Source organism: Charadrius vociferus, unplaced genomic scaffold (genome assembly GCF_000708025.1).
Source record: "Charadrius vociferus isolate BGI_N301 unplaced genomic scaffold, ASM70802v2 scaffold333, whole genome shotgun sequence".
NCBI classification, from domain to species: domain Eukaryota; kingdom Metazoa; phylum Chordata; class Aves; order Charadriiformes; family Charadriidae; genus Charadrius; species Charadrius vociferus.
In genome coordinates, this window is record NW_009647682.1 from 743,927 (window position 1) to 760,785 (window position 16,859).

The 16,859-nt window shown below is 51.9% G+C and overlaps 1 protein-coding gene across 2 annotated transcripts in view; it reads left to right on the top strand.

Annotated features, from left to right (window-relative positions):
- Window positions 1–12,187, top strand: part of PPP1R12B (protein phosphatase 1, regulatory subunit 12B) — a 65,975-nt gene extending 53,788 nt beyond the window's left edge. The window contains exons 11-12 of one of the 2 annotated variants that reach the window (XM_009881320.1): window positions 1,861–1,911; window positions 7,127–7,261. In XM_009881320.1, coding sequence (XP_009879622.1) covers window positions 1,861–1,911; window positions 7,127–7,261 — 186 coding nt within the window. Of the gene's footprint in view, window positions 1–1,860; window positions 1,912–7,126; window positions 7,262–12,100 lie in introns of those variants that run through there. The other variant, XM_009881321.1, reaches the window with a different exon arrangement.
- The last annotated feature ends 4,672 nt before the right edge of the window (window positions 12,188–16,859 follow it).

A 16,859-nucleotide genomic window follows, 5' to 3' on the forward strand; every position in this document is an offset into this window, starting at 1 on the left:
GGAGCCATCCCAAACCCGCCTGGACGCCGTCCTGTGCCACTGCTGGAGGTGCCCCTGCTCTGGCAGGGGGTGGCACTGGGGGAGCTCCAGAGGGCCCTTCCAACCCCTGTCATTCTGTGATTCTTTAACTATCCTCATAGGGATTTTTTTTTTTTTTCCCTTATATCCGCTCAGAACCTCCCCTCCTTCAGCTGATGGCCATTACCACCCATTCTCCACATCACGTACTTCAGTGGTTAATTAAAGCTGGAGCCAGGCTCCAGCTGAGAGATTTCTCAGTAACATCCACTTAACCTAAAGTGGAGGTTCCTCCTAAAGTGTTTCATCTCCTGAATTTTTGGGAGCTTTGCTGGATGGTCAAACCATGTGTTTAAATTCATTTCCGACCATGAAAGACCTTAATTATTTATCACAGAATGGTCAGGGTTGGAAGGGACCTCTGAAGATGTGTGTAAACACTTCCCAGGATTTGCCAGATACAGTTAAGAGGAGGTGATGCTCAGGATCCCCACTTTGGACAGAGTTAGTGTACAGTGTGGCGCAAGCGCCGGGCTCTGCCAGTTGAAGTTACCAAGGCTGCTGAAGCTGAGCTGATGCTCAGGCGGTGGCACTGCCAGGTAAGCTCAGCTGAGCATCTCGGCACCACTCTGAACCCCGAGACTGAGATTCTCAAAGCAATGATCCATGTGGGCTTCATTCCTACGTGTGCCCAAAGCAGTGGAGTTACCAAACGTGCAGCCATGGCTGTCATCTCAACGTAGCTGCTGGGGGAAGTCGTGACACGGGTGGAGATTTTCTTCAGGAAAAAAAAGAGCGTGTGGGTGGTGAGAGCACTGAGTGGACATCCCCAGCCAGCGGGAGCTCACACCACCTGGCCCATCTCCCACCCGGGCGGTGCTTCCAAGCTGGGGCGATGTTCTGCATCGCTTCTGTTGGCTTAGGATCACGACAGCCACAAATACAGGTTTCTGAGAGTTAGAGAGAAAAAAAAATCCCGACTGTTCTCGATGAAGATGGCATTAACTGTTTCCAGGACAACGTACACAATTTGCACTGATGAATCCCTGGATGAAGTGTCCTGTGGACAAGTGACCCAGAACCCATCATCCACGGCCACACTCAAAAGCTGTGCTTTCCTCACTCTCTTGGCCTTGTGTTCCTTTGCAGAGGGTGAAGGAGTGGAGCAGAGGGTGTAAAGCCTGTTCCTGACCCGCGTTTGCCATTCCTCCTGCTCGGGGTGCTCTCCTGGGGCTGTTTGAGCCCTCTCATGTTGAGAAAGTCCTTGATGGCATCCAGATCTCTCCCTCTAGGCAGGGGCTCTAGCTGTCCACTGAGGGCACCACCAGTACTCACGTGGCAGAGGTACCTGTGTGATTGCCAGTTTCCAAAATATACCACAAGCAGTCAGCTTTACAGCTTTGAAGCCCTAAATTAATCTGGGAGAAGCAGAATTTCCCGGTTCACCGTTTTTTATTTGCCGGGCTGGGTGAGTTCTCTCATTGCCTCTGTTAGTGGGGTGCAGTTAAATCCACGGCTTCACCTACAGAGCTCAAAATCATATTACTTCAGAAAGTCCTGAAAAGTGGGACCACTGAAGGTGGGGGGATAGTTTCATTGAAGGGGTAAGAAGAGAGCTCAGGATCTGCCGAAACGGGCCCAGCGCGTGTCACCTGCTGGTTTGCCAGCTGCCCCGTCCCACCTGATCAGCTCCTGGTTGTAACCTGTGTGTTGCTTTGAGATGCTTTGCAGTGAACGCTCCTACAAAAATACAAGACTCTTATTTTTCTTTAAAAGAAAATGTACTGTAAGTTTTTCTTCTAAATCCTTGTGTCCATCTTTGTTATGAATCCTTGTAAATAGGAGAAGCGAGCCCTGGAGCGGAAACTCTCTGAAATGGAAGAGGAGATGAAGGTAGGAAATTATCTGTTGACTCTGTCTCTTCTGGTTTTTATGTTTTGTATTAATGTCTTTTGGGATTGCCACCCAGGAGTAGGATATTAAAGGTGTACACGGGAGGGGACTCGTGTTACCTCTGAGCATCTTCCTTTATGCAGTCAGAACTTACTTTAATGGCCACATTCTCCAAACATGACATACTAATAAAACTGTCCTATTATCATTCATCTGATTGCACCATATGTTTAATTTGTTATGCTGTTTGATCCGAGAACTGTGAAAGCTGTTCTCCTTAAATGCTTTCCAAAACTAACCTTTTGTGGCATCGATGAGTTTCAGTGTGCTGATCCTCTGTGCTCTGAATAGTCTGCAGCCCGAGTTAAGCCGTTGTGGTTCTCTCCGGATGGGTAAGAAGACAAAGCTGGCTTTTGAGATCACGCACACTAGCCCAGGAAAAAAAAAAAAACACAAGAGCGATTGTATTTCTGTGCTCCCTTCCTAAAGCATGTTACTGGAAGGCTGTGTCAGTCAGTCGGCCTGGAATAGATTTCAGCAAAGAGGAATTCGCTTCCCAATGAGGTGTGCAGCATGGCTTACTGTCACGAGACATCCGCCACCGACCGCTCCTTCGCGTTCTCTCTCTTGTGGCATTGCTTCAAAGGATGGTTCTCCTCCTGCCGCGGCTTGGATGCCCTGCGAGCACGGGGCTGGCGGGGAGCACAGCAGAGCGGGAAGCAGCGTGGTTTGCCGCCTGAGTACACCTAAAACTTCGCATTGATCTTTGCAGCGTTACATCATTTTACACTGTATTTTAATGCTCGTGTTCACAGAATGCCCCTTTGCTCTGTGCCCTGCGCTTTCATTCCCTTTGAGCATGACCCAGGTGGGACCAAGCTACTTTAAGAAGGAAGGACCCCATCTGGGAGCCGGGAGCTCTCCCGGCACGGTGCGCTGATGGAAACGATTTTCTGCCACCCCGGAAGAAGGTTCCAACTTTATGTTTCTATTTGAAGCTTCATATATTTACTGAGCGTTCATCTTGGAAAGGACCCATTGGCTTCTGCTGCATCTTCTATTGCAATAAGTAGCAGAACGATTTGGTGAAGTCATGCTGTGAAGGCTCTCTTGTTCTCACGCAGAGGAGAAAGTAAGTGTGGATGTGCGAGCCAGAAGGGAAGCAGGAAGGACTGAATATACCAAAATTCCAAACTCTTTGTTCGCAGAACAGGTAGCAATCTTTAACTCCGGAGATGCCTTCCTGTAATGACAGAAATAAGGCCTTCAAGAGAAAATGCAGACAGGAGCAGTTTGTGGTGTTTCTTCAGCTGTGCAGATCACTGCAAACCAGCTCACTCCACAGACCGAAAAGACAAATTGGTGTCCTCTAGTGGCCTGTCAGTTTTGAAGCATTTATACTGGTTCGGAAAGCAATTAATGAAAGAAGGTGCCTGTAGGAACGGTTGGACGCAGCCAGAGTACCTCTGGTTTGGGTAGTCCAGAGCTGCAGACAGATGGAAGCCAAGAGGAGCTCCAAAAGGAGAAGCACCACTGGAAGTTTGACATGTTGTTATATTGCCCCGAGAGACATGCTGGAGACGTGAGCTCAAGGAGCCTGTGCTCTAACTGAAAATGAGCTGTCAGGTCCTCAAGGACCTTACTCTGCTCTCTGCTGTGTTCTTGCTGCATTGAACAAGCAAAGTGGCCTTTTTTTAGTAGAATGAGTAGCTGAGTGCACTGTGACATGTCCTTTTTGACAGCCACTCAATATAAAGGAGTATAAAATCTCCGAAGATGGAAACATTGAAGTGGACAGGCGCTTTCCACGTCCACTTTCATCGTGCCTTAAAGCGGGAGAGTCGGCCCGGCTGTGTTTGCCTGGAATGAGATAACCTCCGCAGAGCACCGGAGTTAATCCCTAGCGGGGAAGTCGAGCCCAGAAAACACATCTGTTAATTCTGGTTAGAGTTTCGTTCCTGCTTCTTGAACTAGTTGAATAGCTGTTGAGCAGAATCAGAAGGAATAAGCGACGTAAGGAGATCCACCAGTTTCCTTTAATGCGGAGAGCAGCGAGGGGAACAACCGAACGTGCCAGGTTATTGGGTCTCGGGTGGTATTGCTGGTTTGGGGATTCTTCCCACTGCTCTTTGAACTGAACTGGTCCAGCATGGCTCACATCCAGCTTTTCGATCCCGGGGGGGCAGGGTGGTCTGTGTCCAGTTCTGTGCATCAGACACCCTGGCCAGGGCTTTCCTCGTCTTGCAGCTGACTTCTCAGGAAGAGGAGGCACAGCAGTGGTCGCAGGACGGTCCTGGGTTTCTGCGACACAAACACTTTGTACTTCGAGCTATGCTTGAGGTAACGAGCTTTGTTCTTTTCATGAGTTTAACTCCTGCTAACGAAGCGATCAAGAAATGGAGAGGCCAAACGTGGTAATCTCAAGAACTCCTTAGTGCCAGAGCTGCTCCTGCAGATCTGCTCTTGCGACGGTGACAGAGCGGTGCAGCATTTTCCTGAGTGTCTGCAGAATTCGACTGGAGATACGGCAACTTGGCTGAGGAAGGAGAAAGAAAATTAGCATTGGCACTGAACTGAATTCAATGCCAAGTGCCTGAGGTCCCAACTTAACACAGCAATTTTTCTTGAAGGTCACAGAAGCTTCTTTATTTTGTAGCAGCACTGCACCTCCTGGCTTTGTACGTTGTGCATGCTTTGGGCATTTTTATTTCCCCTAGTGTTGCAGGCACAAAATCCTTTAATTGAAGGCAGGTACAGCTGAACCGAGAAACCTGCTTTCCGTAAGCCAAGTATCAAGCAGAGTGATAAGCAATCACAGCGGTATCATCCAGATTCTGGTCTTCACCATTGGCTTCAGTCCCAGCTTCCCGGCCTTTGCTGGTTTCTCGGATAAACAGAAGGCTGTCCTACCTGCAGCACACGCACATTTTTACCCCAGTGATCCTTTTTATCGGTCGTGGCAGCCTGCTGAGGCTGAGCTGTGCCTTATTGTGCCATGCTGAGGTTTCGTGCTATATCGGTATGGAAAAATAAAGGTGGTCTCTAAAATGATCACAATCTTTTCCATCTCGCATAGCACGGCACCCCGTTTTCCATATGTTTGACATTTGCTGCCGGCCAGATGCTCAGCTGTGTTCGCTGTGATAAAACAGAAGACGTTTATTATCTATAGTGCCACCGAAAGAAATGACTCTTCCAGTATGAACCATCCACTGGTTGTCTCAGGACAGGCATGTGTTGTACGTCTCTGTCCTCACCGAGCGCAGGGGGAGCCAGCACAGCGCGGGCACGTTGGGTGATGGATAGATGGGTGAGATTTGGTGAGAGGGCATCTCACTGCCGAGATGTCCCTGAAGCTCTTCTGCGGTTTGTTGGCCGTGGCTCTGCCTCAGGACCTGTTGACTTACCAGAATTGCGTTGGTGTAGTCCAAGTAGCAGGAGCTGCTTTGTCAGTTTGATGCCCCTGGGGGGCTCAAACCCCGTATTTGCTGCCTCCCTGCACTCGCCTGCCTGGCTTCTGTTGGTTTTGCAGGGCTTTTGGATGAGGTATCTTGATTCCCTAACAGGCAGCAGAGGTAGTGCCTTTGGGCAGCCAGAATCAAGCTGATGGATGGGGGCTACATGAAATACTTCTCTTTTATACAGGAACGAGCCCTTGGACAGAATGTCCTGGGACGCAGCAGGTGCAAGGAACCTGCTGCAGCCAGCTCCATGGCATGCAAGTTGGGTGGAAGTTCGTGCAAGTTCTTTGCATCACAGTGGATCTGCCCACGCAGCTTCTGGTTAGGGACAGTGACCTCCCTTTGAGCGCTTTCTGATGATTAAATGGCAGAAAGGAACCCCCTTCCCAGGAGACCCTTCCCTTCATCTCCTCCCTGCCGTCTCCAGCTCACGAGTAGGAGGACACAGGGAGGAGCGCGTTGGTTTGTGGGCAGGACAGAAGCTGCTTTAGTTCTGGGCTGGGAATTTTTTACTTCTGCTTAAAACTACTCTTCTCATGCAGCTGTTTCCCTTCCTGCCCTCCCCCTGCCCGCTGCCTGTGCTCCCTCCACCGTGGAGGAGGGTTTCTCCTTCTCTTGGCCCCGCTGCCCGAGGAGCCGTCGGGAGGCAGGAGGGACGGGACGCTGCTCGGAAGGCAGCGCTGCAGCCCCCGGCACGGCCTGGCCCCCCCGCTCGGTGTAAATGCCCACCGTATGGTTTTGCTTTAGCCTCACCGGAAAAAATGTCGTCCTTCTACAAGAGATGGTGACGTCTGCATGGCCTTTTCCATTTTCCCGTTTTGCCTTCCTCGTTGCTTTTATGTTCTGTATCTCCCCGTTGCTGCTATACCTGTGCTAGCCCCAGCTTTGGGGCTCGGTTTCTACCCCGTCCTTCACCCACTTGTTTCTTTTCTACCCAAGAATGCGGTGTTTTCCTGTGCCTCCTGTGGGAGATGCTGTCGCTCAAACTCCTCCAGTTAAAATGAGCACTTTAAGGTTCTGACTTTTCACCTCTGGAGATCAGAGATAAATTGAGCCCCGTGACAGAGAAGAGGTGAATCTGGGCAGGGATGAAAAACCCACACACGTCCCAGACCTTTTGGCAGGACTGAAGCCTGAGCAGACCCAAAAGCCATCATTCAGGTGCCGCAGGGATGAGGGATGTGAGCAGACGCGGTACGTGTCCCGGTGGTCTGCTGTAGGACAGTGACACTTTCAGGGGCTTCAGTCTGTGCCTTTAAAATCTCCCATGAAGCTCTGGTCCCTGTTTGCTACACAAGACCACTTCAGCTGTTAGAGATACATGAAGAAAAGGAGTTTTAGAGAAATTCTCAGTTGCCAGCAGTGTTTTCAATGCCTGCGTAGGCGGTAAGTCAATGTGATAGTTGCTAAGTCCAGGGGCTGTGGGCTGCTGGAGCTCACTCTCTGGGTAAACTGGAATATAACCTGCAAGAGGCTGTCCTGCTTTGTGGTGGGAAATCCCTTTATTTAACTTTTTTAGAGGCTTTGGGGGGCCCTGAAGAAAGGGATGGTTCCCAAAACATCCTCAGTGTGTTTAAGGCTTTCTCCGTATGCATCTGAGCTGCTGCCCTTCCAGCACTCACTGCTACTAATTTTTCTTTTATTCTCTTCTTTTTCTTTTCCTGCTTGTGGACTAAATTCACGTTTCTGTGCCCTTTTGTCTTCGTGGTGTGTTTTCTCTGTATTTTTCTGTCCACTCCTCTCACTCTCTGCAGAATCTCCACCAGCTCAAACAGATTCACACTCTGAGGCAGATGAATGAGCAACTGCTGGCTGAAAACAGGGCTCTGACCCGGGTCGTAGCCAGACTTTCTCTGCCTGCCAAGCCCTCCGAATCAGAGGAGCTGTAGCTGCTTTCCCTCCGGCTCATCTCGCCTCCCTCTTCCACTCTTCCAGGCAGGTCTCCGCTCCCCTGGCCGGGCTGTTCCCCCTCGCCTCGGTGCTCTCGAGGGTGGCGATGAAGCTTGTGGCTCAAAAGCAGCATGTGGCAGAGGATCCTCGGAAAGCCAAAAGCATGGTGCTACTGCCCGGCTGGAGGCAGGGTTTCGCTGGAGACCCTCTTCAGTCCTGCTGACTTCTGCTCTGCTTGGCAGACGGTGCTGACCTCGCCGTTCTACTAACCGACCGCAGCGGGGGGTTGCCTTGTCCTTGGGGTCCATGTCTCCCGTCATCCAGGAGAGAACCAGGAGGACGAGGTCCCTGCCTCGGTGTGAGGGCGTAGAGTTGGGTGGATGGCGCTGAGATGGCTACCGAGGAGTGATGGATCAGCTGCTTCCCTGTGGCTTAACCCGGGCAAGTGGCTTTGGCGTGGCTTGGCAGCACCGAGGGGTTGGCCAGCAGCCCCTTCCCCATTACCGTACCTCAAAATAGGTGGTTTATGCCACGTGTATGCTCATAATATAATTCTTTTTCAGTTGGGCTTAGTTCGGGTGAGAAGCTGGCACCCAGCAAACGCGATTAGCCCAAGTCAGAATGAACAGCGTAATAAATTTCTAGGGGTGTTACAAAAAGTGCACATTTTAGGGAGGTGATTTTTAGAAAACCTACAACTGGGCGGTCCTCAGCACATTCTCTTGGCCACTTGGGCAAAGAGAACAAGCTTCTTCCCTCGTTTTAAAGAGAGTCTGGGTTCAGTTTTTGAGTCTGAGTTCACGCGCTGCAGCATCCCCTCTGCCTCCTGCGTCTGGCTACCAGGGGAAGCGACGGGACGCCGAGCAGATGCGCTTTCTTTTTTCATCTTCTGTTTTAAATTCAGTGCAGAGCAATTAGTGCTTGAAACCCAAGGACAAGCCTTCCCTAAGCTTTGCCCTCACACATCACCCAGTGAAATTACATCATTTCTTGCTACTTCATTGGTTCGGTGCTGAAATAAAGCTGTAAATGCTTCTTTCTCGGGGCCCCACCTGTCTTTTGCAGGTTAGTAGGGATATTCAGGTCCCTTTAGACACACACATTTTTTCAAAAAAAGGAAGAAGCAGCGTGCTCTCATTGGGCTGGAAGTGGCACTAAGGTATAAAAAAATCTATTCTTAGCACACAAATTATATCAAGGATGATTAACCGTAGAAACAATCTAACCAGGGGAATTGTGGTTTCCCCTTTCTGGGAGTCTCAGTTCAAGACCGCGCGTGTGTCACAGGGGCTGAGAGAGGGGGTGGCTCACGTTGTGTGGCCTGAATTGTGCAGACGGTCAGATTAAATGATATCACCATCTTTCTGGTTTAAATCTGCGAAAGCATTTTCGAACCTGTCACTGACTCATGCCTTCTCACAAGTCATTCTCCTGCCCAACATGCTTTGAGACCTGAGAGGGAAAATTGAGCAAAACTATTTCCAGGCTCGGAGAAATAATGTTTCACAAACTGTGAGTCGCTGGTCCCTCTTCTTCTCCTCGGAAATACTCACATTATGGCTTTCCCCCTGCTAACAGCCCTCTGCTCTGGCGTGCCTCGTCTCGTGCAGGCTGGCGGAGACGGGGGTACGCTGATGCCTCCCGCTTGCTTGTAGGTTTGCGATTCACTGCTGGTGGCCGGGCTGGAGAGGAGCTGTGTGTCTGCAAGCTCCACTGATTTTTTTTCGACTCTTTTAGTAGGTCTAACGCAGGATGTAGCTGGTACCTGTAAGCCTTGGCTCACCGGTGTCTGCAGACATCACAGCTATACAGTCATGTCACTGTTTCAAACTCTGACAGATTGACCATGCTCTTGCAGTGGTGGTGCTTTTCAAAGAATCTCATTTTCCAAAATCCATGTAATTTCTGAAGTGCCATCTTCTTACAAATCCTTAAAGGGAGGGTGCCAGGGGGATGGGAACAGTCTTTTCTCAGTGTCACCGTCCCCTGCAGGCTGTGCCGTGTCCCCCCTTACCCTTTCCAATCAGACATTATAAAGGGTCAGTTTTTGGGCCGCTGCATTACCGGCCGGCTTCACGAGCAGTTTATTTTACCGGACTTGAGGCTGCTTTGCTTCGAAGGGGGGAATGCCTTTGGCCTGGGAGGAATGAAACTTTTTAAGACTGATATTTAGTTTTCAGAAAGCTTCACTGGAAAGTGATGGAGTGGGGTTACAGCTGAGAAACTTTTCGAGAAGCACTTGCTTTACGTGTACTTCTTCCTTTCGAATAAATCACCAAAGTTGCACTGAGGCATGTGTGTAAGGCATAGCCACCATCAGAGCTTCCAGTAAGCTGTAAAAGCGGGATGGTTGCTCTCTGATGTGGCTTCTGGGGACCTGTGACAGCTTATCTCTACCAAAGCAAGTGGCAGAACTTCCCGTCACCACCTGGTTGCAGTGACGGACACATCCAAGACTGCAGGGCAGTGACGTAGAGAGGACAGGGACTGTCCACCTGCAGACCCCGATAGGTGGTTGACCTGTCGCAGTGTCCGGAAGACGCCGTGCTACACCGTGGCTGTAAGATGAAGCTCAGGAGGAAACGGAGGAGCGCAGAGTGGGACAGCAAACGCTCTCCCTGGTTCTCTGGGCTCTGAGCGCTTTGGTGCTGGGCGATGCCTCTCATTTGGCCGTGAGAAATTGCAGGAGGAGTCATGAGTGCTGTTCTGGTGACAGCCCTGTCGTGGAGATGTCCCTGTCGCACCACCACTGGGTCCAGCGAGACCCTTCCAAGCATCACTAGCTGAAGCTCTGGCCAGCCCATCACGTAGTTCTGCCCTTTCCACGGTATCCCACCACGCTGCACTTTTCCCCCTCCTCTCTATTGCACCTCCTCTCTGGAGCACCCACCACCAGCGCTGGCGGGGACGGGGTTGGGCGCGTTGGGGCCAGGCATGGCTCGGCTGACCCTGAGAGGAGGGAATTGCTGCAGCAGGAGCTGGGGGAGCTGGCGTCTGCCCCGGGAGCTGCCCGCGCTCAGTGGCGGTGGTCGTGGAGGGGCTGCAGATGAGAGGAACAGGCAGGAGGTTGTGGTCAGAGCTGAAACTCCAGCTTAGAAGCAGGGAGGTTTAGTGGGGATTTTGAATTGGGGGGAATTCCTCCAAGATCCACCTTGGCAGAGAGGAGTCATCGCTGAGCCTGGACCGGTGCCATTCGTGCCTGCGTGTGTCCCCGCTCCACCCTGGCGTGTTGGGGCAGGCTCTGGGGCTGGTCGCACCCGTGGTGCGAGTTACACCTTCCGTGTCACACCCCAGGACAGCGGCACGGGGTCTCCTGCCAGTCCCCGAACGGCTGCGGACACTTCCCTGCAGGTGGGGAGCGAGAGCAGTCAGGCTTTTTTTTTTGCCAGTGAGAGATACTGGAAAAGACTTGTCGAACTGATTTCTTCCGCTGTTTCCAATGAAAAGCGCTCTGGCGTCTGTCTGTGTCGCACCCCCTGGTTGAGCTCCATCATTAAACACTCGGCACCGAGGAGGTATCCCCAGTGTCAGTATGTTCACCAGTCCTCTAGCGGTGGCACGCACATTTGCATTAAACATCTATGAGATCCCAAAGAGATTTGCTGTTACTGTAAAGAGATTTTCCACACCAGCCTTGGTCCAGTGCTCAGTGGGAATTTCAGACCTTTCTTTTCCCCTCTAGTCCTGGCAAAATGCAAAAATCAAATCAGAAAAAAAAAACAGCTTTATAGTTTTCTGCCGAGTCCTGTTTAGCCTCTGAGAACAGGTTTGGGATGAAAGAGCTCAGAAATGTCTCCTGCCCTCCCAGCCTGGTCCCGGGGCCGTGGCATCGCTTCTCCCCACGGGCTCTCCCGGCTCCGGGGGCTCCCTGGCTCTTTGCTGTGTTCGAGTCCCCCCTCAGCCCCTCCGCACCTGATGCCCAGTTTTTAAAAACCCTGGGGACATTACGGAGAAATCGTCAACGTTAATAGTGTGCTGGGCAGAGGGGGCGCAGCGTCCCCGCTGTCCCCTCTGAGCCCTAGGGCTCGTCCCGCCGCGCCGTGACCTCACACACCCCGGGACAGCGGCACGGGGTCTCCTGCCAGTCCCCGAACGGCTGCGGACACTTCCCTGCAGGTGGGGAGCGAGAGCAGTCAGGCTTTTTTTTTTTTGCCAGTGAGAGATACTGGAAAAGACTTGTCGAACTGATTTCTTCCGCTGTTTCCAATGAAAAGCGCTCTGGCGTCTGTCTGTGTCGCACCCCCTGGTTGAGCTCCATCATTAAACACTCGGCACCGAGGAGGTATCCCCAGTGTCAGTATGTTCACCAGTCCTCTAGCGGTGGCACGCACATTTGCATTAAACATCTATGAGATCCCAAAGAGATTTGCTGTTACTGTAAAGAGATTTTCCACACCAGCCTTGGTCCAGTGCTCAGTGGGAATTTCAGACCTTTCTTTTCCCCTCTAGTCCTGGCAAAATGCAAAAATCAAATCAGAAAAAAAAAACAGCTTTATAGTTTTCTGCCGAGTCCTGTTTAGCCTCTGAGAACAGGTTTGGGATGAAAGAGCTCAGAAATGTCTCCTGCCCTCCCAGCCTGGTCCCGGGGCCGTGGCATCGCTTCTCCCCACGGGCTCTCCCGGCTCCGGGGGCTCCCTGGCTCTTTGCTGTGTTCGAGTCCCCCCTCAGCCCCTCCGCACCTGATGCCCAGTTTTTAAAAACCCTGGGGACATTACGGAGAAATCGTCAACGTTAATAGTGTGCTGGGCAGAGGGGGCGCAGCGTCCCCGCTGTCCCCTCTGAGCCCTAGGGCTCGTCCCGCCGCGCCGTGACCTCACCTTGTCTTTGTCTCTCTGCAGATTTTGACAGAGCTGAAGTCGGACAACCAAAGGCTGAAGGACGAGAACGGAGCCCTCATTCGTGTCATCAGCAAGCTCTCCAAATAGGAAGCCTGAGCACAGGCAGGACGAAGAGGGGTGCCCTCCACGAGCTGCCAACCCCGCCACCAAGCCCTCCCCCCCTCTTTTCCTCCTGTCACGTACAGCAAGTGTTTCAGCCGTGGGATCAATCTGTCACACCTGCCTTGCCCTGCCCTTTGCTGTACATTCCCTTTCTGCCCTCATTTCCCCCACGACACACCCCCTGCCATGTTATTATTTTTAATTTAAGCATGTGTGGTATCTTGGACATTTTACTCAAGGGAGAAGAGAAATGTGAGGACTGGGTTTGAGCTGCCAAAACTCCTTCCAGAAGCCCGGTATTTGGTGTTGGACTCCTATCTGGAGTAGGTAGCTCCTACTTTAAATAAAGTGACGCCTAAGGAACTAATCCAGCACATCCAAGCCCTTCACCGGTGGGAGTGTGAACAGGGGCTGGGACTCTGCGGATGCACATCATCCCACCCGAGATGTGGGACTCGGGTCAAAACGCGATGCTGTGAAAGCCACCAGGGCTGATTTCTGTAACAGGCTGACGACAGCTGCTTTGCACAGAGACCTTCTCCTTTCGCCCCAGTAGACTGAGTCTTTTGTTTAATATAAGATTTTGAACCTGTTCAGTAACATCAGCACTGACTCTCAGCGTCAGACCCCTTATCCCTCAGCCTGCCTTTCCTCCGCAGCCCCGGGGGATTGGGGCTCACGCTGTGCCCTTCCAGGGCTCCTGTCTCCGTTAGCGGCATCTGCTAATTGCATCTGGACTCCTGCTCCTCGGCATGAGATGTATCACAGATGCTTGCCAAGCTTTCTGAAGGACAAGCTTGAACCCCTAGAGATCCTCCGCTGCTCTCACATGCGTATGAGCACGGATCGCCTCGCAGGGAGCTGTGCCCACACCAGAAACCGGCCGGCTGGGACGTTTTCCTGCTATCTTCATGAAGGCAGAGCCTTGCAGAGGAGTCTGGTCAGGTATTTCAGGCGCTTTGCTTTGATTTGCAGCAGGAGGATGACCAAGCGAAAGGCGGCACTGGTTGGTTTGTTTGTAGAGAGAGGGAATGCCGGAGTCCGGTCCCATCCCCCATCTGGTGGGGAAGGAGCTTGGCACCGCTGGGCGTCCAGGCAGAGCAGCCTGGAGCGGTGATCCCATATCCTCCTGCATGCCCTGGAAAGGCGTGGGTGTGCTGGTGTCGGAGGGACAAGGAGCTACCCTTGGGCATGCTGGCAACTATCGCTAGGACGAAAGTCTTTTAATCTGTCAAAAGCTTGCAATAAGCCTTGACCTTGAAGGAAACCTCAAAAAAAAAAAAACCCTCTTTAATGTTATACGTACTCAGAACAGTTTGAAATTGTTCTCTCTATGGGCATTTTAGACAGCTGCTCCTCTACGTGCTGTGTGGGTTTGATGACAGCAGCAGTAACCTGTCATCAGATCTGTGGAGCTCCCCCTTAAGACACTCCTCTCAAACAATACCTTCCCTCTCGGAGACTTCGTGCTGTATCCAGACCACTTTCCCATCTACATCCTTCCACATTTGTCCTTTGATTTCCCCTCTCGGCTGGCTGAGAGTTGCAGTCTCAGTCACTGAAGTTGGAGGTGGCCCTGAAGAACTTCTACCTACGCCCCCAGGCACCTCTGCTGACTGTGGGCGCGTGGCTCCTGCCGGGCTGGCAGGACTCTTTCCGTATGAGAGAGATAGATGAGATACTTGAACATGAGCATAATTCTTGAGCTTGCTCAACAGGGTAAAATTTATCTCTATCAGTCAATCTTGGGCTTCTTGGAACCTTTTGCTGGTTATTGCTTCAGAAAGCGTGTTTATTTTTCTCTCCCTTGGGTTTTTTTCTTTGGTGATTTGTTGGGTTTTTTTTTCTAATTTTCCATTTTTTCCCCTTCCCCTCCCCGTCCTGCCTGTTCCCACCTCTCTAGCTCTTCTTAGAGCTGCTGCTTTGTCCCCAGGCAGCTCTTGATAGACGTTCCTCTTCCGCCGCTCTTCAACCAGCGGAGTTACTTGTGCGCAGCACGAGATGCTGTTTCTCCTGGTACACTGAGGCCCTTCCTCTGCTGCTGTGCTTTGGGGAGGAAGAGACCAAAGCTGGTAATGGCGTCAGGGTTTCTGCAGAGCACTGCCTAAGCCAGGCATCATCCTTTTTATATTACTTTATTTTAACCCTGCTATATTTAACAGCTTTAAGTCTTGAGATCCGGTCAATGCTTTTTCTTGCACGCCGTTCCCACTTGGTGCACTCTTTATGTGAGTACTTCTGCGGTTCTTGATGTTTCTTTCTCTTGGTGAGAGAGACTCCTCGCTTCAGACTCGGGGTCTCTCAGCTCTCAGCAGGACTCCAGTCCCTTCTGTGCCGCGCAGAGAAGACCGTACTCCCCTGCTGGGGCTGCTGGTGGCGGGCGCAGCGCTGGCGTGCCAACGCGTGCGTCTCGGGTCGTGCATCCCAGCGGGACGAGGGAGGAGATCTCAGACAAAAGGTCCTGTTCTTCTCACGGGGCAGGTTCCTGGCAGCGTGAAGACGACTGCTGTCTGTCTTAGGCAGAGGGTTCAACCCAACCTGACAAACCCATCCTGCACTGACGTTTTGCCCCTTCCTACCAGGACACTCATTGCATTTTATCCTAAGGGACAGTATACGGAGGGTGCGGAAGGTTTGATTCCCCCGCGGGGCACCTTGCAAAGCCAAACCACTTTAGATGAAGCGTCTGCTTAGCACTGGATTATCCCCCCGGACTCTGACTAGGGTAGAGGACCCACCGGCAGTTCGGTCTCGCTGACTAGCCAAAGCTGGGAGTGTTCTGCGATGACGATGCGATTGCGAACCAAATTCTCAAGAATGCGTTTTTTTGGGGGTCTCACTTAATGCCCGACATAACCAGTGCACTGAGGAGGTAGCAAGTAGGACCCCTTGCACTCTGCGCTTGGGACAGAGAGCAAAGCAAGCAGTTTTTAAAACCGATCCCTGTTTGAACCAGAGCATTTGCCAGACGTGATCTCCGCTGGAGAACACAAGCTTTTTTTTTCTAAGCAATTGCTTGGGGTGAATTCATTTTTATTGCTTGGGGTGAACCCGCCTATCGTGGCTGCGAGTTTGATGATGGCTCTTTGTAAATAAAACTCCTTGGAGAAGCAGGACTAGCTTACGAGATGGGGAGAGAATGTATTTTTATGCAACTTTTGAGTGGCCTTTCAAACCCTGAGATGAATGATTTGTTTTACTGGTTGTTGTTATATAGTATTATAAGTATTATGTGTTTGAAAGTTTGGGAATAATATTCACATCTATGATGCTTGTAAACACAACAGTATTTATAAATGAATAAAATAAGAGTTGATAAAATAGAAGCTTTGACTTTGCTTCCTTCTTTCTGGAGCTTGGGAAGCTGCTGCAAGTCGTTTGGCCTGAAATGCCCCGTTTCTCCCAAAACTTGTGCAGCACAATGGTATCATGTCTATAAAAGCAGAAATACGTACCGGCTCCAGTTACGACACGGGAAAGGCAACGCTCCCCTGTATGCCTGTTCGGGGAGAGCTCAAATGATGGAACTGTGGATGCTCCTCCCTGAAAGCCACCCTGGAGCCGGGAGGGCCAACGGGAGAAGGTCCCATCTGACACCTCATGCACAGCGGGGCTCAGGCCTGTCTCCCCCCATGGCGTTGACCCCATATTTGCTCTGCTCAGGAGCTTGGGCAGGACAAACCTGCAGCAAAGACACGGGCGCTGGTGCCACCTCTTGGAGCCTTTGTCCCAGGTGAGGTTTCTGGAAACCTATGCGTATTTTGGTCTTTGAGGGTGGTTAATGCAGCTTGAGCTCTTCCCCTTAGGGGTCTGGGGCATCCAGCACCTCTGCAAAGCAGGGCTGGACCTAAACGTGAATTTATGGACCAAAACATGAATATATGGACCAAGCTGTATGCGTTGGGCGTTGGGAATTTGGTGGGGACCTTTGTGTCCACCACCAGATGTTCCTCCCTGGGGACCTGTCCCAGAGCTGCATGTCCCTCCAGGGGAAGCGGCTCGTCCCCGTGTCCAACCTGAACCCCCCGAGCTGTTTCCCGTCATCTCCCCACCTCCACCAGGAAGACCTGGTGGTGTCTTCCCAGCTGCACCCCACGGCTGGGCCAGCCGCGCTCAGCCGGGGCACCGGGCGACATCCCCACCACGTGTGTGAGCACACTCGGGTCTCAGGGGGCACTCGTGTCTCAGGGGTTCCCCCTGCGCCACCATCCCTCCACCATCCCTGGACCTGCCCCCCCTCCACAGACACCCCGCTGAGCCCCAGCAGCAAGACCAGAAGGGAACCGGGGCTCCTTTCAGCTCGTTTCTTTAATAAGGAGACAGATATCATTACAAAATAACCATTTAACGATAAGAGACGGAAACAACAGTCCACACGAGAGGAAGGGGCTTTAAAAGCAGCTTCCCGCCGGAGCCGAGTGCTGCGGGGGCCGGGACGGGGATGGCGTGGGGGGACCTTGGCTCCAGGAACCCCCGAGGCTGGGACTCCCCTGGGAGCTGCTCCTCCCTCCCGGGTTTGGGGGGAAAAGGAAAAGAAAGCCGAGCTTGTTGCCAAGCCTCGTGGATTCTCTTCCTTTGACCCCCAGGAGACCGAAGCCGAACGTCTCCGTGGCATGGCCGGGTGCGCACCGCAGTGCAGCCGGGAGAGGGGAATGCC